Here is a 26409-nt window from a genome sequence, read left to right as displayed (position 1 = left end):
AGTTTCTGTCTTTGGCATACGGTCAAAATAGTTCTTATCAAAGTTAGAAGTGTCATCCTAAGTGACTATGATAAAGGCAAATTATTCCTCCTTGTCCTTTAACTTAGGGTGCCACGATGGTACAGTGGTTAGCATTGCTGCCTCACAGCTCCAGAGACCCAGGTTCAATTCTGGCCTTGGGTGACTGTCTGTGTGGAATTTGTCCATTCTCCTTGTGTCTGCGTGGGTTTCTTCCGGGTGCTCTGGTTTCCTCCCATGCTCCAAAGATGTGCGGGTTAGATTGATTGGCCATGCAAAATTGCCCCTTAGTGTCAGGGGGATTAGCAGGATAAATACATAGGGTTACAGGGATAGGGCCTGGGTGAGATTGCTGTCAGTGCAGGCTCGACGGGCTGAATGGCCTCCTTCTGCACTGTAGGGATTCTGTGATTCAACGATTGTGCCAGCAGCCGGTGACAGATTTAATTATTCCATTCTGCTTACAATGCAGCCTCCTCTACATTGGTGAGACCATATGTGGACTGGGTAACCACTTGGAGGAATACTTTGCTCAGTCTGCAAGCATGACCGTGACCTCCAGTCACTTGCCATTTCAATTCAGCATCTTGTTCTCATGGTCACATTTCTGTCATAGAAACATAGAATCCCTACAGTGCAGAAACAGGCCATTCGGCCCATCGGGTCTGCACCGACCACAATCCCACCCAGGCCCTACTCCCATATCCCTACACATTTACCCGCTAATCCCTCTAACCTACGCATCTCAGGACACTAAGGGGCAATTTTAGCATGGCCAATCAACCTAACCTGCACATTTTTGGACTGTGAGAGGAAACCGGAGAACCCGGAGGAAACCCACGCAGACACGAGAAGAATGTGCAAACTCCACACAGACCTTGGCCTGTTCCGGTGAAGCCCACACAAACTGCAGGAACAGCACCTCATCTTTCGATGGGACACTTTACAGCCTTGTGTGTGAACTCAACATTGCGTTGAACAACTTCAGTCCATGAACTCTGTCCTTCATTTTGACCTTGCTTTCCCCGAGTGCCAATTTATATCTTGTTTTCATGCTTTGCTTTCAAGCAGAGCTGACCTTTATTCTACTAGTAACACCTATTCTGGACCAATGCTTTTCTTCTTCACTACTACCATTATCATGCCCATTGTGTTTTATCCCACGGCATCTTTAATATTTAATTTCCCTCACCATCTAACCTGTCCCTGACCTTCCTTTTTGCACCACCTGACCCTCCCCTCTTTTACAACAGTTTAATATCCATTACATTTCTGCCTCCCTTCAGTTCCAAAGAAGTCACATGGACTTGAAATGTCTCTCTCTCCAGAGAGAGATTTTTGAACACTTTCTGTTTTTAATTTACATTTCCAAAATCCACAGTATTTTGCTTTTGTGACTGTACCATTCCACTTGGCAACTGTTTTGAGGCTGAACCAGACTTTTCATAACCTTGGCTTCCATCACTCCTATGATGCAGTCAGATCAATCTTTAAATCCCCAGCTTTGAAATGTCATATTTTCACCTGTTGTGATGAGTCAGAGGTCAATAATAGATTATTCATATCCCATCTCCATAGAACCATTGAAATTCAAGCAAAGATGTGGCCATTTGGCCCAGCATGCCTGTGACACCTCTTTCTAGAGGAATCTGAAACAAATCTTAGCTATCCTTATTCTTCCCATAGTCCTGTATCTCCTTTCTCTTCAAATGTTCATCCACATTTCCCACTGGTAATTCTTACTTCAGGTTTTTGATATTGATGCTGGTTGCTCAGGAACAATATTTATCATTTGGAATTGTATCTTGACTTGGACATAGCCAGAACCATTGAATCAGTGATTATTGCTGGTAGTACTTCATTTTTAATCTGCAGATCTTGATCTGGCCCCTGTCCTTTGAACAAGAATTCAATCGTAAATGTATCTTATTCTTGCAGATATTTTCATTACTTATCAGCACTATATTTAATTTTAGAGTCCAATTTTGCCTTTCACTGCAATAGGATGCCTCGAATCTGTTTCTCTATTAAACTTAATGAGCAGATTCTAGTTCTGAAAGTAACATAGAATTCCTACAGTGCAGAAGAAGGCCATTTGACTCATTGAGCCTGCACTGACAACAATCCCACCCAAGCCCTATCTCTGTAACCCCACGTACATACCCTGATAATCCCCTGACACTAAGAGGCAACTTGCTTTTTAGCATGGCCAATCCACCTAACCCGCACATCTTTGGACTGTGGGTGGAAACCGGAGCATCCGGAGGAAACCCACGCAGACACGGGGAGAACGTGCAAACTCCACACAGTCACCCAAGGCCGGAATTGAACCCAGGTCCCTGGCGCGGTGAGGCAGCAGTGCTAACCACTGTGCCACCGTGCTGCCCCTAACTATTTCTGCATGGCTGATTAAACACCTTGGTTTTTATACCAATGTGCTTCCTTAATTTTGAACCACCATTCTGCTATTAACTGTATTTATCTCAGGTTTAAATGAAGCTGCTTTGCTATTCAGTAAAATTAGAAAACAATCCCCATGATTCTTTTTGCAATTTAAACAGTTCTCTCTTTATCTGTGGGTAATATTGTTATTTTCTTTAAATTGTTTTACTAACCTAACAGAACTCACAAGATGATATATTTGGTATGTGTACTGACACCTGGAACTCCAAGTGTTGTACTTGCCTTGTTCTTAAATGACATTTTTGCCAGTTCTCAAAGCCACAAACACACCTTTGTTAATTTTCTCTGCTCTCTATACCAGAGACATTTTGCATGCTGCTTGTTGGTTAAACAATTCATTAACAGGCGAACCCAACCAAGAATTTTTTTAAAATGACTTTCTTCTGTGCCGTGTCCCCATAAACTATCCCATCAATTCATTCCCCCTTGGGCTTTGTAGTATAAAACTTGACAGCTCTAACTTGGGACTTGGTTACAGTACAATATTGCCATTTATTTTCACTTGTACCCATGCCTATAATTTTATCTGCCATCGTCATAAGGATGATGTGGAGATGCTGGCGTTGGACTGGGGTAAACACAGTAAGGAGTCTAACAACACCAGGTTAAAGCCCAACAGGTTTATTTGGTAGCAAACGCCACTAGCTTTCGGAGCGCTGCTCCTTTGTCAGGTGAGTGGGAGATCTGCTAACAAACAGCAAACAGGGCATATAAAGACACAAACTCAATTTACAGAATAATGAATAATGATTGGAATGCAAGTCTTTACAGGTAATCAAGTCTTAAAGGTACAGACAATGTGAGTGGAGAGAGCATTTAGCACAGGTTAAAGAGATGTGTATTGTCTCCAGACAGGACAGCCAGTGAGATTTTGCAAGTCCAGGCAAGTTATTGGGCTTACAGATAGTGTGTCATGAACCCAAGATCCCGGTTGAGGCCGTCCTCATGTATGCGGAACCTGGCTATCAGTCTCTGCTCAGTGACTCTGCGCTGTCGTGTGTCGTGAAGGCCGCCTTGGAGAACGCTTACCCGAATATCAGAGGCCGAATGCCCGTGACCGCTGAAGTGCTCCCCAGCAGGAAGAGAACAGTCTTACCTGGTGATTGTCGAGTTGTGTTCATTCATCCATTGTCGTAGCGTCTGCATGGTTTCCCCAATGTACCATGCCTCGGGACATCCTTTCCTGCAGCGTATCTGGTAGACAACGTTGGCCGAGTTGCAAGAGAATGTACCGTGTACCCGGTGGATGGTGTTCTCACGTGAGATGATGGCATCCGTGTCGATAATCCGGCACGTCTTGCAGAGGATGCTGCGGCAGGGTTGTGTGGTGTCGTGGTCACTGTTCTCCTGAAGGCTGGGTAGTTTGCTGCGGACAATGGTCTGTTTGAGGTTGTGCGGTTGTTTGAAGGCAAGAAGTGGGGGTGTGGGGATGGCCTTGGCGAGATGTTCGACTTCATCAATGACATGTTGAAGGCTCCGGAGGAGATGCCGTAGCTTCTCCACTCTGGGGAAGTACTGGACGACAAAGGCCAGGTTCCGCACACATGAGGACGGCCTCAACCGGGATCTTGGGTTCATGTCACACTATCTGTAACCCCCACAACTTGCCTGGACTTGCAAAATCTCACTGGCTGTCCTGTCTGGAGAAAATACACATCTCTTTTACCTGTGCTTAATGCTCTCTCCACTCATATTGTCTGTACCTTTAAGACTTGATTAGCTATAAAGACTTGCATTCCAATCATTATTCATTATTCTGTAAATTGAGTTTGCTGTTTGTTAGCAGATCTCCCACTCACCTGACGAAGGAGCAACGCTCCGAAAGCTAGTGGTGTTTGCTACCAAATAAACCTGTTGGACGTTAACCTAGTGTTGTTAGACTCCTTACATCGTCATAAGGATCCAAGGTAGACTGACTCCTGATCACTGTTGCTGTTTTACCAACATTGGTTTCACAGACTATTACAAAACACCTCGATTATTATGTTGTCTGCATGTTTGATTATGCACAGGACAGTTATCTTCCTCATTGTCAGTGTGGTGGCATTGCACATAAAAGCATTCTCTTTTCGGGAATTGTTCCACTTTTACTCATTTTCATACTTAAGATCTGGCTTTTATGCAACCTGTTTCAGTCCCTTAGTTGACCTCTTCACCTTCTATCTGACATTTTCTCAGTTTTGATGCCAACTGAACAACTGACGTTAGCCCAGATTGCAAAATTTCCCAAATTAGCTTATTTTTAATTTCACAAAGTTCATTAATTTAAAGGGATTTCAAAGAAATGGTCCAGTTTATGACTGTTTTGCCATAGTTTAGAGTTTGAAAACAAGTTTATTTACAAAAGAGTAACAGCATTGACTTTTCCTTGCACAAGTTGCAGAAGGACAAATATAACTGCATTCGTCAACAGTAAACAGTTTACTCTTCATCACATGATTTGTTTGCTCATTTCCCTAAAATGGAAATGTACTCTCATTATACCAGTTGGATAATTGTTCATCTTCACAGCCTGGTCAATAGGGCAGATAGCTATTGGGCAGGTTCTACAATTGGCAAGTGATGTCCCCAGCACCTTACTACAAAAATCAATGCCATCTATATCCTGCTTACACATAGAATTCAATTGTCATTCCTAATATTTACATGAGATCCCAGTGGCAAAAGCCTATGGAAGCCATTTGAATATAATCATGGAATGGTAATGGCCTGTCATATCCATGCTGGTATTCTGTGAGAGCAACTCAACCTTTTCCCTGTTGTCCAATTCTCCAAGTAATTTGTTTTCTGATGTTATCACTTGTAGTTCAAACAGAAATACTAAAAAGATATTAAAAAAGATGAAGAGAGTATGTTGAATATTATTCAGCACCCCACAGAAAAGTAGGACAGAGACTCACATTTAGGGTTTCGCCATAGAGTGAACCTTCTATTTCAGCTGCGCTATAAGAAAGGACAAAACAGTAGGATTGCTGAGTCGTTCTGGACTGCATCCTATCCAGCTCTTACTGGCTGGTTATATTGAGAGCCATGGCAGCATTTCACCTGCTTTCCCTTTATCCTGTGATACTGTGTAGAATGAGGACATGTATCACAGAACGGGAGATCATCAAATAGAACGAGTAATCGGAATAAAAGGGAAAAGTTAGTGGTACTGTAAACATGTTTTTATTACCTGAACTGCCGTTAGATCATAGGGAAACTGCAGTTAGCTCATAGAACGGCACGGTGTCACAGTGGTTAGCACTGTTGCCTCAGGTTCAATGCCGGCCTTGGGTCTGTGTGGAGTTTGCACATTCTCCCTGTGCCTGCGTGGGTTTCCTCTGGGTACTCCAGTTTCCTCCCACTCTCCAAAGATTTGCGGGTCAGGTTGGTTGGCCATGATAAATTGCCCCTTCGTGCCAGGGGGAACTAGGAGGGTAACCATATGGGGTTACGGGGATAGGACATGGATGAGGTTGCTTTCGGAGCAGACTCGATGGGCCAAATGGCTTCTTCTGCACAGTAGATTCTATGGTTATATGGTACCCCATTTGTGGATTTTTTTTTTGTCACCCCCAACTTAAAAATCCTTTCTTTTCAGAACATTCTGTGCTTCAAATACATTAAATTAGTGCAAAAAAGTAATAGCACATAGAATTAAGCTAAAACAAAATTAAAATGTATGGTTCATGGAAAGATAGTCAATGAATTAACTTCAAACATTCATATGAACCCATTATCCAAAATTTGGCTCAAAAAAGTTGATTTTCATTTAAAATTTTGATTACAAAGGAGAAAGGGGACATGCTTCTCAGTTATGATCCTCCATAATGTGGCATATTGATAGTACTATGCTGAAAAATTTTAAATTAAAACTTCATAACTGCTAGTGTTAAGGAGTAATTACTTTTAGTTCAAGAACAGGCATCCTACGTTGAAAGTCTGACAATAATTCATCTTGTCAACGGCTTTAGAGCAGTTTGTAAGGTCTGCCTTTAAATCATTTGCTTCTCAAATTAACTTGAAACTGAAGTTAAGTGTTTTGGAGGAATTGAACATAAACTTTCAAAATATTAAGTAATTCTCATGAAAATGGGGATTATTTGTTCTGCTAATATATTTCTTCATGTAGTATTATTCTGTTTGCAATGTCTATCAGCATTTTAACTTGTGATTGGCTTTGTCACTGTGCAGGTCCTGATGTCCCACCCACAGGATGGGTTCCAGGTTGTGAAGCAGTGTGGCGGGCCCCCACACTACTGACTAGTGTCCAGCTAAACACCAGCAGAAGATTCAGCGCTACCTCCGATAGTGGAGACACTGGAATAGGCACTTCAAGTTCAGACAGCATAGAAGGTGGGCTGAGATTCTGAACTAGCTGAGTGTGAAATGTCTTAACTTAACTTGTGCATTGATGGTTATGGGTGAGAGTAGATCTCATTCCAATGTTGATGGCACTTCTTAATACATTATCCCAGCTGCCTGTGGTTAGACTATTAAATTGGAAATAACATGTTAAAAAATGCAGATTTCGGCAGTTCTGGACAAGGGCAACTGAGCTGTTTTAGGGGTAAACTAAATTAATTTTGTACACTTTGATTTGCTTTAACTGTCTAGATTTAATATATTATAATAAAGGAACCAAAGTGCGAAAACATATTAACATCTTTCACTTGAATAACATATAACTGGGTCCAAATAGCTGATTTGGCATGCTGGTGTAATATAACCATTTATTCTGGTGTGAAGTGTCCATGCTGTTCAGTCACAGTTACAATTACTAATAGAGCCCCCCCCCCCCCCCTCCCCTCCCCATGCTGGAGTGGTATTTTACGTGCTTTCCCATCTGTTCATTGGCCACATGATTTTGCAATAATTTTCTGTACTTAAACACTAGTGCACATAACACATAATTACACACTATTTGTGCAGGATCATAAGACATAGGAGCAGAATTAGGCCACTCGGCCTATCGAGTCTGCTCCGCCATTCAATCATGGCTGATATTTTTCTCATCCCCATTCTCCTGCCTTTTCCCATGACCCCTGATCCCCTTATTAATCAAGAACCTACCTATCTCTGTCTTAAAGACGCTCAATGACCCAGCCTCCACAACCTCCACGCTCTGGCTGAAGAAATTCCTCCTCATCTCTGTTTTAAAGGATCGTCCCTTCAGCCTAAGATTGTGCCCTCTGGTTCTAGTTTTTCCTACGAGTGGAAACTTCCTCTCCACGTTCACTATATCCAGGCCTCGCAGTATCCTGTAAGTTTCACTACGATCCCCCCTCATCCTTCTAAACTCCAATGATTACAGACCCAGAGTCCTCAACCCTTTCTCATACGACAAGCTCTTAATTCCAGGGATTATTCTTGCGAACCTCCTCTACACCTTTTCCAAGGCCAGTACATCCTTCCTCAGATACAGGGCCCAAAACTGCTCACAATATTCCAAATGGGGTCTGACCAGAGCCTTATACAGCCTCAGAAGTATGTCCTTGCTCTTGTATTCTAGCCCTCTCGACATGAATGCTAACATTGCATTTGCCTTCCTAACTGCCGACTGAACCTGCACATTAATCTTAAGAGAATCTTGAACAAGGATTCCCAAGTCCCTTTGTGTTTCTGATTTCCTAAGCATTTCCCCATTTAGAAAATAGTCTATGCCTCCATTCCTACTTCCAAAGTGCATAACCTCACACTTTACACATTGTATTCCATCTGCCACTTTTCCCACTCTCCTAATCTGTCCAAGTCCTTCTGCAGCCCCTCTGCTTCCTCAATACTACCTGTCCCTCTACATATCTTTATATCATCTGCAAACTTAGCAACAGTGCCTTCAGTTCCTTCTTCTAAATCGTTAATGTATATTGTGAAAAGTTGTGGTCCCAGCACCGACCACTAGTCACCGGCTGCCATCCTGAAAAAGACCCCTTTATCCCCAACCTCTGCCTTCTGCCAGTCAGCCAATCCTCTATCCATGCCAGGATCTTACACTTAACACCATTGGCTCTCAACTTTTTTTAACAGTCTCCTATGCGGCACCTTGTCAAAGGCCTTTTGGAAATCTAAATAAGTCATGTCCACTGGTTCTCCTTTATCTAACTTCCTTGTTACCTCCTCAAAGAACTCTAACAGATTTGTCAGACATGACCTCCCCTTGATGAAACTGTGCTGACTCAGTCTTATTTTATCACACACTTCCAAGTACTCTGCGATCTCATCTTTAATAACGAACTCTAAAATCTTGCCAATGACCAAAGTCAGGCTAACTGGCCTATAATTTCCCATCTGCTGCCTCCCTCCCATCTTAAACAGTGGTGTTACATTAGCTACTTTCCAGTCCTCTGGTCCCTCCCTGCCTCCAGTGATTGTTGAAAGATCACCACCAATACCCCCATAATTTCCTCAGCTATCTCTTTTTGAACCCTGGGATGTAGTCCATCCGGTCCAGGTGACTTATCCACCTTCGGTTTCCCCAGAACCTTCTCCTTAGTGATGGCCACTACACTCACCTGTGCCCCCTGATTCTCCTGGAGCTCTAGCATCCCACTGGTGTTTTCCACCATGAAGGCTGATGCAAAGTAACTATTCAGTTCCTCTGCCATTTCTTTGTTTCCTATTATTACTTCTCCAGCCTCATTTTCCAGTGTCCAATGTCTACTTTTGCCTCTCTCTTACCTTTTATGTATTGAAAAAAAATCTTCCTATCTTCTTTTATATTACTAGCTAGCTTACACTCATATTTCATCTTCTCTCCCCTTATTGCTTTTTTAGTTGTCCTTTGCCCGATTTTAAAGGCTTCACAATCCTCTGGCTTCCCACTAATCCTCGCCATTTTGTCGGCTTTTTCTTTTGCTTTTATGCTGTCCTTGACTTCCCTCGTCAGCCATGGATGCTTCATCCTCCCCTTGCATGTTTCCTCCTCCTTGGGATGAATTTCTGTTGTGCCTCCTGAATAACTTCAAAAACTCCTGCCATTGCTGTTCCAGAGTCTCCCTGCTAAGCTCCCTTTCCAATCAACTCTGTCCAGCTCCTCCCTCATGTCTTTGTGGTTACCTTTATTTAATTGTAACACCGTTACATCTGACTCCAGCTTCTCCCTCTCAAACTGCAGGGTAAATTCTATCATATTGCAGTCACTGCTCCCTAAGGGTTCCTTCACCTTCAGTTCCCTAATCAAGTCTGCCTCATTACACCTCACCAAGTCCAGAATTGCCTGTTCCCTAGTAGGCTCTGTCACAAGCTGCTCCAAAAAAACATCTCTTAGACATTCCACAATTTCCTTTTCTTGGGATCCACTACCGCCCTGTTTTTCCCAGTCCACCTGCATTTTGAAGTCCCCCATGATTATTGTAATATTGCCTTTTTTATATGCCTTTTCTATCTCCTGATTTATTTTCTACCTCACATCCTGACTACTGCTAGGGGGCCTGTACACAACTCCCATCAGGGTCTTTTTACCTTTGCGATGCCTCAACTTTACCCACAGAGATTCTATGCCTTCTGATCCTATGTCACTTCTTGCTGTCGATTTAACTTAGTTCCTAACTAACAATGCAACCCCGCCTCCTTTGTCCATCTGCCTGTCCTTTCGATAGGACACATATCCTTGGATATTTAGATCTCAACCCTGATCCCCTCACAGCCACATCTCTGTGATGCCCACAACATTGTACCGGCCAATTTCAGTGTGCGCAGCAAGCTCATTTACCTTGTTCGTATACTGCGCGTATGTAGATACGATTCAGCGGTCACGGGCATTTGACCTCTGATATTCGGGTGAGCATTCTCCAAGGCGGCCTTCACAACACACGACAGCGTAGAGTCGCTGAGCAGAAACTGATAGCCAGGTTCCGCACACATGAGGACGGCCTCAACCGGGATCTTGGGTTCATGTCACACTATCTGTAACTCCCACAACTTGCCTGGACTTGCAAAGTCTCACTGGCTGTCCTGTCTGGAGACAATACACATCTCTTTAACCTGTGCTAATGCTCTCTCCACTCACATTGTCTGTACCTTTAAGACTTGATTAGCTGTAAAGACTCGCATTCCAATCATTATTCATTATTCTGTAAATTGAGTTTGTGTCTTTATATGCCCTGTTTGCTGTTTATCAGCAGATCTCCCACTCACCTGACGAAGGAGCAGCGCTCCGAAAGCTAGTGGCGTTTGCTACCAAATAAACCTGTTGGACTTTAACCTGGTGTTGTTAGACTCCTTACCGCATGTAGATACAACACCCTCAATCCTGCATTGACCACGAGTCAACACATTTGAGGCTGATATGATAGATGGACCAGCCAATATCATGTATAGATATTTGTAGGTTCTCTAATGAAAGTAGAGATTGTCCTTCCCTTCAATACAGTTTTAGTTTCTCTGACCATTATGGGCATTTAGTTTGCTCTGCTTCCAGTGCACTACCAATGTTGATAACACACCATAAAGAAATTATATAATATAAGATTGAAAAGAAAAAACATGCCTTTACACAATACTTGATTATATCTCTCGTATATCTCAGTATTTCACAATGGATTACAGTATTTAGAAGTATACCAGCTGTTAATATGTAGGTAAATACAGAAAGGCATTTGAAAGTTGAATTGCTACACAATGTGTATTGTAGCTTGTTCATAATAATATTAAAGATAAAAATAGTTTTTTGAATAATCATCAGAAAGTCATTTGGTACAGAGTTTGGATTATTAATATCCATATTAGCATGCCAACAATATAGAGATTTAAATGTCTGAAGCTGTGTGGTTATTCACTGGTAATAATTCTTGAAGATAACAAGTGGATTTACAATATTAATTGCAATTCAGGACATTTTTATCCTGGACTTTCAAAGCTAAATCAAATGTCAGAGATTATCTTTATGCGTTGCTATTCCACAATCTGCTCAGACTTTTTTTCAAAATTTAAGGGATAGTACTGGATTATTTACCCATTGTGACCACCATGTAATTGCAGGAGAGTGTAGCCCACAACTGTGCTGTGTAAATTCAGAATAAGAACCTATAGTTGATATTGAATGAGGACTGCACATAACTGATGTCCAGTGTGCCAATGTGTCAGCTTTGACAAAGGGTCATCTGGACTCGAAACGTCAGCTCTTTTCTCTCCTTACAGATGCTGCCAGACCTGCTGAAATTTTCCAGCATTTTTTCTTTTGGTGGCAAGATTGTGTTTGTTATTTGTGTGGATAACAACCCACATTCCCTCAGAAATTGGGCATTGATCGAATAAAGAACAATTTGTTGAATATACATTGTTATATGTCATGCAGTGGGAAAATATGCTTTAGTGTGTAAACAGTAAATACAACTGAATTGGACACAAATATAATCACTTATATGGGGCAACGGGCCAGTGCAGTTTGACAAATACTATAATGTTTCTTAATTAATAGCACCATCATTTTCATTTCTTCTGAACTAGTTGAAGTAATATTTCTGTTCCCATGGTTTAGCCTGTGAATTATTCTTTGGTTAGAGTTCTTTGAAAAAGCAGATGTATAAGTGCAAATGTGGAAAAATTATAAATATACAAAGTTGAGTGTGGAAATCCAGAGAGCATTATACAGATAGACTGTCATAATTATGGCTTTTCTTGTTGGAGAAAAGGTTGAATAAGTTCTGAAGTACATGATTAATGCAAATATAGGTATATTTAATTTAAACTGTAATTGGAGTAGTGCAAGGCATGGATACAACACCAGTGTGAAAGAATATTCAAACAGCCTTTTCTCTTCCATAATTTCTGATCTTCCTAAATAGAAAGACCATCAGGGCACACATGTGAATGTGGTCAATCTGGCAACCTGGTTCTAATTAACTCAACGCAGTACTATATAGAACATAGTGCCAGAGCTTACAATGCTGCCATACATGGCTAGTGTACTATTTTAGCAATTTTCTTGACTCCAGTCTGACTGTACTAACTTTAAGCATATTGCTAATAATAGCACAGTGCATGTAAGCATATTGTTTCAGAACTAAATCTCCTTGGTAACTAAATAATCTTGCATTTTTTTCCTTTCTTTATACTTAGACTGGTGTCAAAATACCAGATTCTGTGGAGTGATTAATTTATAATGCATATATAATTAGTTTTGGAATGATCAACTATGAAGTATTTATAGAAAGAGCTTGCATTTATGTCGTAACTTTCACATCCTCAGGACGTACCAAAGAACTTTAAAGCCATTGGGTCATATTTTTCTGAGCAAAAAAAAATGTCTGAATGACACCTGCCATTATTAATGTACAGACCTGTCAACAACTTGTAATGAAGAAGAGAGATACCCTGTGAATTAGAAATTACTTCAAGTTGCTGGCTGATTTGTGGTGTTTCAACATTAGCTTTGCGAAAATGGCATTTCATGTTTAACCTCCCTCTGATCTTCACGAAATTGCTGTATTTGCACAATAGTTGCCCGTTAAACTTGGAACAGAAACTGAAGCCTTGAAAGTTAATCGTGCAGTTACACTTGTATTGACAGGTTAATTGTCAACTACTGCCAGTTAACCTCTTTTGCTCAGAAAACAGATACTGTAATTATAAATATGATGTGTCATTCATACAGGGTTTGAATTGTGTTAGGAGATCTTAAGAAAGCTTATTTGAAAAGCTTTCTTTTCCTATCCAACTCCTTTTCATACTCTCTCAATGCAGTCAACCTTTCCCTCTCTTTGGGTGGGATTCTCTGGCCTCCCCTCAGCATTTAACTTGGTGGCAGTGGGATTCCCTGGTCCTGCCGCTGTCAATGGGAAGCTACCCCACAGCGCTGGGAAACCTGAGGCAGGGGGTGCTCTGCTAGCGGGACCAGAGAAACCTGGCGAGGTCAGCCATTGGAGAATCCAAGTCTATATTTCCCTTTCTGTGCTTGATTGGACATTGAGTTCATCCATCATGATTCACCCTCCTCCTCAGTCCTCTGTCTGTTTATTTCTCAATCCTTTAATTTCACCGTTTAAACAGATACAGGGTGGAATTTGGAATTCTCTACCCCGGAGGGCAGCGGATGCTGAATCATTGAATTTATTCAAGGCTGAGTTCGAAGATTTTTGATTGACAACAGAGTCGAGGGCTATGGGGGACAGACAGGGAAGTTAGTTAAGGCCACAATCAGATCTTACTGAGTTACATAACAGACTTGATGGGTCAAATGCCCAACTTCTGCTCTTATTTATTATCATTTTATGAATTTAATGTCCACCCCCATTGCGAATTTGGTGGCATTTAATCCGATGGAAGGATAGTGCATGGGCAATTCACCACCTTCCTGCTCTGCTGCAATTAAGTCTGTGGTGGCCAGGCTTGTGGCCTAGTTAAATACTTGATTGGCACTTAATGTGGCAAGCATTCTGGAAAGAGGTGACACAGGGCTCTCATTGACTCACCGGTCAAAGGGCAAGACTCCCATACTCTCATTAAATTCTGCCCACGCACTCCATCCTGTTGTTCCCAGCCATCCTGTTGTGCTCACCTGTGACATTATCAGCTCACACTTCCAGCACCTTTGTGGACAACATTTTTAAAGTATTCACAAACAAGTCTAATAGGTCATATTACAAGATGGTCCGCTCCAGCAGAATCTGCCTCAATGAATTCCTGCTACTGTAAGACAAACGGCTAAGTATGCACACACAAACGATGTAAATCACCGATCAATCTGTTTTAGTCATAATGATTGAGGGAGAATGTCATAGGATCTTTTATGAGACTGAACCAGTAAAATGGATTTGTCCTGATGTTTAAGTTGAAAGAAGGCAGCTCCTGCAGTGCCAGAACTCCATCAGCGAAATGCAAATCAGCAATTGCAACAACAACAATTTATATTCATGTAGTGGCTTTGACATAATGAAATGTCCCAAGGCGTGTCACAGGAGTGTAAAATATGGCATTAGCCACATAGGGTAATATGTCAGATAACAAAAAGCATTGTCAAAAAGGTATGATTTAAGGAATGTTTTAAAGGAGGGAGTTGAAGTGGAGAGGTGTAGGGAGGGTATTTCAGAACCTTGGGCCTAGGCAGAAGGCATCGTCATCATTAGTGGAGCAATTGTAATTGGGAAAGCACAAGGCCAGAATTAGTACAGATAGCTTGGAGGGCTCAGAATCACAGAAACACAGAATCGTTACAGTACAGGAAAAGGTCATTTGACCCATTGTGCCTGCACCAGCTTTCCAAATTAGCAAACTCACCTAGTCCGATTCTCCCGCCTTCTTCCCTTAACCCTGCATGTTCTCTCCCTTTTCAGATAATAATCTATTTCCTTCTTGAATGCCTCGATTGGAAATGCCTCCACTATATTCTCAGGCATCGCATTCCAGATTTTAACAATTTGCTGCATGGAAAAAGGCCAAAGGCTGCCATTTTCAGATTTGAAATATGCCTCAAATTACCCTGGAAAGACAAAGTATCTCAAAAATTTGAAAAAAGTTAAGCAAGCTGTTTTAGACTGCAGTGATTGTTATTTTACACACTTACTTCAGCAAGTAGTTAGACAAACCAAGTTTAATAACTCAGTTCTCATTCATCACAGCATTTGTTGTTTTTCTGTTTATATATAAGTTGTTTATTTTTGATTATGTAGACTATTACAGCACATAAAGGGTCCATTTGACCAATCAAGTCTGCAGTGGTGTTTCTCTTAGCCACTTAGCCTAATCTGACTCTACTGCACACTTCCTTTGCCTTTTAATGTTCCTATTTTTCAAAGAACCAATTTATATCAGGTGCCAACTTTGAGAGTGGTATCTTAGTTATATAAGTGTGGATTGAAGCTCCACTCCAGAGATTTGAACACATAATTGGGCTGATACTTTAGTATAATATTGAGGGAGTGCTGTACTGTCAGAGATGCCATCTTTTGAATATAATGTTGAACTGAGGCTACACCTGCCTTCCAAAGTGGACTTAAAAGATCCTCTGGAATTACTTGAAGAGAATTGGAGCAATTTCAGTTAACAATTAACCCTTCAATAACCTCAAAATAACAGATTATTTTATGTTTTTTGGGACTTTCACTGTGTGTAAGCTTTCATGTTTGTGCCTACATTATTCTATTGCTTTTATATTCAGTCTACAATAGTAAGCCTAAATTGCATTACTCTGTAGTTCAAACTCAAGCTAGTGAAGCCCTTGTGGTTTTGCGCCTTGTTTTTGATTGCTCGTGATCAAAATACAAAACCAATGATTTAGCTTGACTTTATTATAACATTAATTGTTTGTGCTGTTACTTTGAATTACTTGTGTACCAAGATCCATCAGTTCCCCTATTCATTCTAAAATCTCATCTTTTAGGTGAAGTTTTTTTATAATCCTGGACCCAAAAATGAATTTAAATTCATAGAATTCCTACAGTGCAGAAAGAGGCCATTCGGCCCATCAAGTCGGCACCAACCACAATCCCACCCAGCCCTATCCCCTTAACCACATGTATTTATCCTGCTAGTTCCCCTGACACAATGGGACAATTTAGCATGGCCAATCAATCTAACCCGCACATCTTTGGACTGTGGGAGGAAACTGGAGCATCCAGAGGAAACCCACGTAGACACGAGGAGAACGTGCAAACTCCACACAGATTGTGACCCAAGGCCGGAATTGAACCCGGGTCCCTGATGCTGTGAGGCAGCAGTGCTAACCACAGTGCCACCTTGCTGCATGTGTTCGCCTATCCTGCTCCTCTGATCTTTGGTACCATTTTTCATTTTTCAATTTGGTGTCATCAGTAACTTTTGATGAAGCTACCTTAATCCAATGTTCACATCTTTTGTATGATTAATAAGAGCTGATACATGTGTTACAACAATTTATCACTCCTGCCAGTCTGAAAAACTTCCTTTTCCTTCCCGCAGTCTCCTGGTGCCATGTGACATAAAGGATCAGCTTCTACCTCTCCACCAGCTCCCTCAGCCCCTCCTGTGCCTCTCTGTGCTGTCAGTTTACTGGCTCTCATTTAGTGATGAGTGTGCCACAATTTATACCAGTTAAATATTTGAATGATTGAACCATCACATTCGTCCTCCATCCCAAACTCAAACTTGTCATCGACGATGTATTATTAGTTACTTAATGATGTCTTCTATTTTGCGGCTTCTCTGCCAAGAGTATGTGCCCATTTAGAAGTCCATGAGAAGGTTTCAAGAGGTTCACCAAATATTCAGATTATATCTAAAATTATTTTGCATTGACTTCAGTTTGCTTCATATTCAGGGATATTAAAAACTTTGGGACATGTGTGTGAGTAAGTGAGTGTGAGTGAGTGTGTGAGTGAGTGAGTGAGTGTGTAGGCGAGTGAGTGTGTAGGCGAGTGAATGTGTAGGCGAGTGAGCGTGTAGGCGAGTGAGCGTGTAGGCGAGTGAGCGTGTAGGCGAGTGAGCGTGTAGGCGAGTGAGCGTGTAGGCGAGTGAACGAGTAGGCGAGCGTGCGAGTAGGCGAGCGTGCGAGTAGGTGAGTGAATGAGTAGGTGAGTGAATGAGTAGGTGAGCGAGTGCGTGTCTGAGTGAATGGCGACTCGGAATTTTTACAGTAACTTCATTGCAATGTTAATGTAAGCCTACTTGTGACAATAAATAAAGTGTGTGGTTGAGTTGTTTAAGTAGGCTTGTCATAAGTAGGCTTACATTGACACTGCAATGAAGTTACTGCAAAAATCCCCTAGTTGCCACACACTAGCACCTGTTCAGGTACACTGAGGGAGAATTTAGCATGGCCAATGCACCTAACCTGTGGGTAGCTTGAAAGGATTGTAGTTGGGAAGGGTGTCAGTTAGGTAGGGTAGTAGGTAGACAGAGTGGCAGCTGGACAAGGAAGTAGGTGAGCAGGGTAACAGGTGGGTAGGGTAGTAGCTAGGTAGGGAGTTAGGTGAGTAAGGTGGAATCTGTGTAGTGTTCCAGCTGGTTAGGGTGATATGTGGGTGAGGTGGGTGCAGTGGGCTTGTGGATAGGTGGGATGTGGGGTAGTGGGGTCAGGAGGGTTGTTGGGTTGGGGATTATCAGATCTTGTCTGGAGGGAGTTGTGGGGAGGGAATGTTGAGTGATGAGGGCTAGCCTGGTCAGGTTGGGGTGGTGTCAGGATCTGGGGGGAATCAAATGGCAGGAGGTAGTCAGTTTGGGAGGTTTGGGGAGGAGTTGAGGGGATTCGAGAGTTAGTCTGGGCTTCAGGGGCAGGGAGCCAATGGTGTCAGTTGTTTAGTTACCCAGGAGTTAGACTATTCTGTGTAATGTTCCTGGGTAGCTATCCTGGTGAGTAGGTTGGAACTATGCCAAGTTTCTGACTAGGCGACAATCTTACTGGCTCATCACGCTTGCTAATCAACGTGACAAGCTGGTACATTTGCGCATGAGGTGAAAAATCAGGTTCGTGCCCGGTTTCTCACCTCTCACAATGTTACTGACCCTGTTCTGCTGGCTTGATCAGCTTAGAAAAAAGGCTGATTTAAATATCCATGATCTAATTAGGCACGTAATTGTCTGGGCTCACTTGCCTTACGGGTCACGTCGGTGGAGGTCCTTACCGGTGAAGATCCTGTATGGCTCCCCACCCTCATCACCTATCGTGATGGCCTCACCCGTGGGACCGAAGGTCATTGAGGCCCTCCTGGTTGTTCGGGGGGGGCAGGGGTGGGCAGTGCCCCTTAGGCAGTGCCAACCTGGCACTGCCAGCCTGGGATCATGGCAGTGCCAGCCTCACGCTGGCACTGCCCAACTGGCACCCAGGCAGTGCCAGCCTGGACACATGGCAGTGCCCACTGGGCACCCTGGCAGTGCCCACTGTTAAAATGGCAAGCACCGGGTAGGTCAGGGTCCTTCACCCAGCGATCACCCAGTCTACGTTTGGTCTCTCCAATATAGAGGGGACCACTTTGATCGCTTTGCTGAGCACCTTCGGTCTGTATGCAATCAAGACCCTAACCTTCGCGTTGCTTGCCATTTTAACACACAATCCTGTTCCCATGCCCGTGCAGCTGTCCTTGGCCTGCTGCAATGTTCCAGTGAAGCTCAACGCAAACTGGAGGAACAGCATCTCATCTTCCAGTTAGGCACGTTACATACAGCCTTCCGGTCTTAACATCAAATTCAACAACTACAGATGGTTGGCCGTACCCCACCTCACCCCCTTTGTTTTTATTTTATTTAATTTTTAACTGTTCTCTACCTTTTATCTCTTTATTGTCTTTCTTTATTTTTCTTTTTCCACCCCCTACTCTTTCCCCCTGTTTTATCCTTTCTTACCCTTTCTCCACCTTTTCTTCCCTTTCCCCCCCTTTTCTCAATTTTACCTCTCTCCCACCCTTCTCTCCCCTCCCCCCATATCTTCATCTGTCACATTTTACCCTCTGATTTCAGCTTCTCTGCTGTTTGGTCATTCGCACCTTCTATTCTCTCGATGGACTGCCACTCGCACCTCTTAGCCTTTCCCCTTGTTTTTGTGGCTATGACTCATCTTTCATCCCCTCACCCTACAGTATAAATTTCTCACACTTTCTATGCCCTTTAGCTTTGACAAAGGGTCATTGAGGGCGGCATGGTGGCCAGTGGTTAGCACAGCTGCCTCACAGTGCCAGGGACCCAGGTTCAATTCCGGCCTCGGGCCACTGTCTGTGTGGAGTTTGCATGTTCTCGCCGTGCCTGTGTGGGTTTCTTCTAGGGTGGCCATTTCCAAATTTCCAAAAAGGAGGACATACCTGGTCAATGATCAAGATGCTGGCGGCGGAACCGCGCAGGCGTGAAATGTTCTCCCAGAATGCACCGCTCGGGTTAGATTTTAAAAGACACAATTAAAGAAAAGAATTGACATTCCCGAATCGAGCGGGAACCAAAATTCTGACAGGAGCGAATAGGAATAAAAATCATCAACATTAAACAAAAATATTAAAATGTGAGCATGCCTGTGAGCATGTGCGGGAGGGGAATTCTACCAGAGGGCAGCGCGCGGCCGCATTGAAGCCGTCTCCCCTGGCAACGCAAGATGGTCGCCGGCCGTGTCCCCTGGCAACGCAAAACAGACGCCGGCCGTCTCCCCTGGCAACGCAAGATGGTCACCAGCCAACTCCCCTGGCAACGCAAGATAGCTGCCGGCGGTGAGTGATTGCGGCCCAGCCGCAAACCGGGAATGGAAGCCAGGCCCAAAAATGAGGACAAATCAATGTCCGGCTCGAGGTGGCGCCGGACGGAGGACAGAGTGCTCAAAAACCGGACTGTCCATCCTAAAGCCGGACGTCTGGCCTCCCTAGTTTCCTCTGGGTGCTCCGGTTTCCTTCCACAGTCCAAAGATGTGCGTGTTAGGTTGATTGGCCAGGGGAAAAATTGACCCGAGTGTCATGGGGATTAGTGGGGTAAATATGTGGAGTTACAGGGATAGAGCCTGGGTGGGATTGTGGTCTGTGCAGACTCGATGGGCCGAATGGTCTGCTTCTGCACTGTAGGGATTCTATGATCCGGACTCGAAACGTCAGCTCTTTTCTCTCCTTACAGATGCTGCTAGGCCTGCTGAGATTTTCCAGCATTTTCTCTTTTGGTTGCCAGATCAAAGTTTTTGCTTTCCTCTCTTTCCTCTTACTGGGTCATTTTAACACTGTATTTTGTTTTCACAAAAGACAAATGCTTGGATGAATCTCTTTAAGCTAAACCAAGCAGTCCAGAGAAGACAGGATTGTCACATTCATGTTGATTTTATGCTTTGTGTTATTTTGTTTCTCTTTGCCAGCTCTCAATATTCAGGGTGATCATTGCAGTGATTTTAGTTGTAAGGTTGCAGAGTCAAGGCTATTCAGAGGATGCAAACAGAAGATGACATTTCACTAAAAGGTTACAAGGTAATTTGAGGAGTGTCGTCAACAAGATGACACAAGGGCTGCTAAAGTAGGAGAGGGGATTATTTTAGTTTCAGCATTTCCCAGATATTATTCCCTTTAAGATGACAAGATACAGTATCACAAAGTCACAGAGGGCAGAATTTTTAGTCACTGAAGGAATCGTCACTGGCGACAGGAGGACTAGAAAATTGACCTTGGAGAGCAATGTGCTCCTTTTCCGGCATGTTTCCACCTCCAGGCCATTTTTATTAATGGATGGTTGTGGGTGAAGGCATTGACCAGTAGTTAATTATGTCCTTAAAGGACCTTTTAAAAGGCAGTGGGGAGACACTGGACAGTCGGACCTTTGCGGTGGCTGGAACAAGGCAAAGGGATTAGGTTGGCTGCCTGGCAACAGATGGGTGGGAGGAGGAAGTCCAGTGTTCTATCCTAGTAGGGGCTTCACCACATCTGCCATGATCATTGCGCCAGCAATGTGGCCACTATCTGTCCAGTGGAGAGGTTGCATTTCTCAATGACAACCTGGCAGCTGTGGCCTTCGTAGACTAAAACTTTCTGATCTTCTTGTGAGCCCCTCCACCTCGAGACTCCCTCTCTCTCTCTGTCTCTCTCATTAAAAACGTTGGTTGGCGAGGCTGTTGATGTGTCTTCGTTGGAGGGCCTTCTATTGGTCCTCCAGCCTCAGGAGCTTGAGAACATCCTTTAAATAGATGGGGAGCTTGCTCCTGGCCATTAATTGGTCATCATCAAAAAAGGATCACATTAAGCATATGACTCCAATGTGGGGGGTTCTGGACTTGGAAATTCTCGGGATGTCAGGTCTCAAATGAAAAATCCCCCCCTGAGTGGATAGCTTTGCCTCACCCATTTTCTGTTGTTTTCAGAAGCAGTTTTATATTTCCTGGTTATAAGCCAAACAAACCCAAATGAATGAACACCTGATGGTGCAGAGGACCGATGTGTAAACTCTTAAAGAATTAATTACACTTTGCGAAATGTATCATCCTGAAGAGTCCAATATTAGTTAGTTCTGGTGCGCTGTATTATCATTTTGATTTCAGGATCTCTGAAAGATTATATTCATCCCTCAAAATACAAGTTTTTACCAATCAAACATTTCTAAACAAAATTCATAAAGGTAATGACTTTTTTTGTTTGTGATTATTTTGTTAATGATTTTTGATTTGTTTGTGACTATTTTGTTATATTAATGCATCTCCTGAGGTTTTGTTCATAGACTCAGGAGCGTAAGCCTTGGAAGTGAGCAGATATACAGCACCCGTAAGCAGTGCATGGCGTGGGTAGCCACCGAGCACCAAAGCTTGAAAGACAGTAGGGAACGTGGGGGAAAATGGGAAGGTGATTTGGGTGTTGTGTCGGAAGCCAGTGATAAGCTCAATCAGATAGTAAAACTGAGAGTGAGCAGGGGGAAATGGCAGCTGAAAGTGGAGTTCATTTGGTTGGGAATATGCTGATATGTGTTGTAGAGGGAAATTACAGTAAGAAGTCTCACAACACCAGGTTAAAGTCCAACAGGTTTATTTGGTATCACAAGCTTTCGGAGCACTGCTCCTACATCAGGTGAGTGGCACTCTGAAAGCTCGTGATACCAAATAAACCTGTTGGAATATAACCTGGTGTTGTGAGACTTCTTACTGTGCTTACCCCAGTTGAATGCCGGCATCTCCACATCAAGGAAATTCCAACTCATCATTTATTGATGTTTGGTGATGCGTCTGCAGATTTAGATTATAAACTATAATGGCAGAGGAAAGGGAGACCTTTTCCCTATTATCTAATTATATTTACTGAAGAAAATTTCAGGTAGGGGAGCACAGCAGTGATTATTTTATTGACTGTTTCTAACAGTAGAACATGTAAGTAATGTCAATGTGACTCAGCTGCTAATTGACTACTGCTGAACACAATAGAAATTGTACTTCATATTAATTCAAGGAATTGAAGGTAAATTATTTACCTGGTTAGAAAATTGACAGGAGACCAAGATTAGGGCAGTCTGATTGGCAGGATGTAACTAGTGACGTCCCGTAAGGATCTTTTTGAGACCTCAACTATTCATTGTGAGCAGAATTTTGTGTCCTCCACTGTGGTAAGTTTGGCAGTCACCTTTCCACCTCCATCCTGATTCCATGGTGGGAAGGCCAGTGGACAGCCTTCCCGTCCCACCTTACAACATCCATTTAAGCCCCAGCCAGTGGGTGAAACGCCCATAACCTCCATCAGATACCGCTGATGATTTATTAATGACCTAGGTAATGCGGAACAAAGCCACATATCCAAATTTATTGATGACACAAAGTTAGGCTACATTGAAAGCAGTGTAGATGGAAGCATAAAATCTCAAAGAGATGTTGATAGATTAAGTGAATGGGAAGGACTGTGGCATATGGATTTCAATGTAGGCAAATGTGAGGTAAACTAGATTGTATCTAAAAGAGATGGAATAGAGTACTTTCTAAATGGTGACAAATTAGAAACAGTTGAGGTGCTAAGATACTTGGGCTCCATGTATGTAGATCATCAAAATGTCACAGATCCAAAGAATAATTAAAATGGCTATAATGCTGGTCTTTATATCTAGAGGATGAGAATACAAAGGGCTAGAAGTTATACCTCAACCATACAAAGACCTAGTTAGGTCACAGCTGGAGTACTGTGAATAGTTTTAGGACCACATATTCAGAAGTATATATTGGCCTTAGAGAGAGAGTGCAATGTAACTTACCAGGTCTTCAACAGGTTAAATTATAGGGAAATTGCACAAATGTTTTGTTGGCTGGGATGTAGAAGGTTAAGGAGTGAATAGATCAGGGTTTTCAAAGAATTATAAAACCATTATGGCACAGAAGGCCATTCAATGCATGGTATCCACGTGACTCTTTGTTGAGCAATCCAGTGGGTTAATTTCCTCACTCTATCTCTATAACCTTGCAAGTTTATTTCCTTAAGTGCCCATCCAATTTTGTTTGGAAATTACTGATTGTTTTAGAACCCTCCAATTATGTTTTCCTCCTTAAAAGCTCACCATTAAATCCCTCTCTTTGGGGTTGCTGTCACCGTTTGGGATTTTTCCATGAAATACATCCAGCCAACTTTGATATACTCTTTCAGCAGTGATTGATCACCTCGGGCAGTTTCACTTTGATAGAGTAGATTGAGATTTCCACTGGCTGGGGAAGCTATGTCTGCAAGTGTAGCCCAAAATATTAAAGCCGGGCCTTTCAAGGGTGAAGTCAAGAAACACTTTGACATTCAAAGGGTGGTAAAAGTTTGGAATTATCTGCGCAAATGGCAACTGATACTATATTAATTCTTATTTTAAACTTAAGATTGATACGTTTTTGTTAACCAAATGTATATAAAGGAGTACAAGGCAAAGGCAGATATATTGAGAACAGCCATGGCCTCATTGAATGGCGGCACAGCTCAGTGGAGCTGAATGGCTGACTGTTTTTATTATACATGAAACCTTTTGTAATTTTTTTTGAATTATATAATGAGATGTTCTTTAAATCAGCTACAGTTAGGGAATATCTGTATGGAACTTCAGAAGGAAAGATAATACAAATAGACAAATATGCTTTTGGATCCAAAAAATCCACAGCTATTTCATTGCATTCCCACTGTAGCAGATGCAGTTTGGCCAAGAACTAGGCTTATTCTTGGTCATACTGGGATCTTGCCTTGTATCCCATTTTCTGGTATAGATATCTCTCTCCCTCTCTCTTCCTAATAAAACCATAAACATGAAGGGGTGAAAGCATGTATATCAACTGCTGCCTCACAGCGCCAGGGATCTGGGTTCAATTCCCGGCTTGGGTCGCTGTCTGTGCGGAGTTTGCAAGTTCTCCCCGTGTCTGTGTGAGTTTCCTCCGGGTGCTCTGGTTTCCTCCCACAGTCCAAAGATATGCGGGTTAGGTGCATTGGCCATGCTAAATTGCCCCTTAGTGTCCCGGGATGCGTAGGCTAGAGCGATACGCAGGGTTATGGGGATAGGGCCTGGGTTGGATTGTTTTCAGTGCAGACTCAATGCTCTGTAGGGACTCTATGATTCTATGAACTCTACAGGCTTGCTCCCAGATCATGCTGCAGGCCCCCAAAGGTTTACACACCCCTTTTTTTTGTTGTAGGTGACTCTTTTAAAAGATTTTTTTTCTGAAGGGAATTTTAAAATTCTCTCTCATTCCCCAGCCCAGAACTCTTGAATAGATTTTTCAACCTCTTCAGCTGGGGATCCCCAGACGCACCCCCATGGTCAACAAAAGCATGTTAATCTCCCCTAACCCTGTGACCCTTGATATGATCAGCAACATTTTGGGAACCATACGAAAAGCATATTATAGAGAGTGCCATCTGTGATTTCCAGGCCAAAAGGAAAACGTAAGTAAAGGGGAATGTCAAAGGTTTGGTTTTATAAGACAAAAAGAGGGCTTATGTGAAAAGTGATGTAAAAAAATTATATGGTAATCTAGATATTATCTGGGTCATATTTAGATATTGTGGCATGAGTTTCATCTGCACAGAATTAAAAAGTTTGATCTCCTGAAAGTATGAAAAGCAACATATTAAAACAATACAGCTGGATCTGATATTTCTAGGTATTCTATGTCATTGTTTCTGAGTTGATTGCAATGATCTATTCATTGTAAAAGGCTCGCTACAAAATCTCCACAGAAATTCAAGTATTTGCAAATAATCTGCTTACAAAAAGTTTTACTCAGTATTTTTAGTAAGTATTGAAGGGTGAGCGCGATGGATAAACTAGCATTCTTCAGAGAGCCGTAGAGTAATTACAACACAGAAGGAGGCCATTCTTTTCATCAAGTCTTTAAGAAATCTCACAACACCGGGTTAAAGTCCAACAGGTTTATTTGGTAGCACTAGCTTTCAGAGTCTCGCTCCTTCTTCAGTTAAGTGAGGAATTGTGTTCACAAACAGGGCATATAAAGACACAAACTCAATTTACAAGATAATGGTTGGAATGCGAGTCTTTACAGGTAATCAAGTCTTAAAGGTACAGACAATGTGAGTGGCGAAAGGGCCAAGCACAGGTTAAAGAGATGTGTATTGTCTCCAGCCAGGACAGTTAGTGAGATTTTGCAAGCCCAGGCAAGTTGTGGGGGTTACAGGTAGTGTGACATGAACCCAAGATCCCGGTTGAGGTCGTCCTCATGTGTGCGGAACTTGGTTATCAGTTTCTGCTCAGCAATTCTGCGTTGTCATGTGTTGTGAAGGCCGTCTTGGAAAACACTTACCCAAAGATTAGAGGCTGAATGCCCGTGACTGCTGAAGTGTTCCCTGACTGGAAGCGAACACTCCTGCCTGGTGATTATCGAGCGGTGTTCATTCATCCGTTGTCGTAGCGTCTGCATGGTCTCCCCAATGTACCATGCCTCGGGACATCCTTTCCTGCAGCGTATCAGGTAGACAACGTTGGCCGAGTCGCAAGAGTATGTACCGTGTACCTGGTGGATGGTGTTCTCACCTGAGATGATGGCATCCGTGTCGATGATCCGGCATGTCTTGCAGAGGTTGCTGTGGCAGGGTTGTGTGGTGTCGTGGTCACTGTTCTCCTGAAGGCTGGGTAGTTTGCTGCGGACAATTGTCTGTTTGAGTTTGTGCGGTTGTTTGAAGGCAATAAGTAGGGGTGTGGGGATGGCCTTGGTGAGATGTTCGTCTTCATCGATGACATGTTGAAGGCTCGGGAGAAGATGTCGTAGCTTCTCCGCTCTGGGGAAGTACTGGGCGATGAAGGGTACTCTGTTCTATGTTTGTCTTCTGACGAGGTTGGTGTGGTTTTTCACTGTGGCGTGTCGGAACTGTCGATCGATGAGTCAAGCGCCATATCCTGTTCTTATGAGTCCAACGCCGGCATCTCCACATCATCAAGTCTTTGCCAGTTCTCTGTCGAGCAATCAGTTAGTCCCACTCCACTGCTCCATGTTTGTAACCCTGCAAGTTTGGCATCATTGGCTAATCTTAAAATTTTATTCTGTATTCCAATATCCAAGTCATTTACATAGCATATAACAAAAAAGCAGTGTTCTTAACACTGCCCCTTGGGCCATGCCATTGCTTATCATCCACC

General features: G+C 42.8%; 1 protein-coding gene across 3 annotated transcripts in view; it reads left to right on the top strand.

Annotated features, from left to right (window-relative positions):
- The window catches only part of cep85l (centrosomal protein 85L), a 257274-nt gene that overhangs the window by 37378 nt on the left and 193487 nt on the right, over positions 1 to 26409 (top strand). For 2 of the 3 annotated variants that reach the window (XM_078212719.1, XM_078212718.1), the window contains exon 2: positions 6658 to 6819. The exons of the other annotated variant lie outside the window; for it this stretch is intronic. In XM_078212719.1, coding sequence (XP_078068845.1) covers positions 6658 to 6819 — 162 coding nt within the window. The remainder of the gene's footprint in view (positions 1 to 6657; positions 6820 to 26409) is intronic. 3 annotated transcript variants of the gene reach the window in all.

This window comes from Mustelus asterias, chromosome 5, assembly GCF_964213995.1.
Source record: "Mustelus asterias chromosome 5, sMusAst1.hap1.1, whole genome shotgun sequence".
Taxonomy (NCBI): Eukaryota; Metazoa; Chordata; class Chondrichthyes; order Carcharhiniformes; family Triakidae; genus Mustelus; species Mustelus asterias.
Note: the sequence above shows the minus strand (reverse complement) of the source record. Positions and strands in the feature narration are given on the sequence as shown.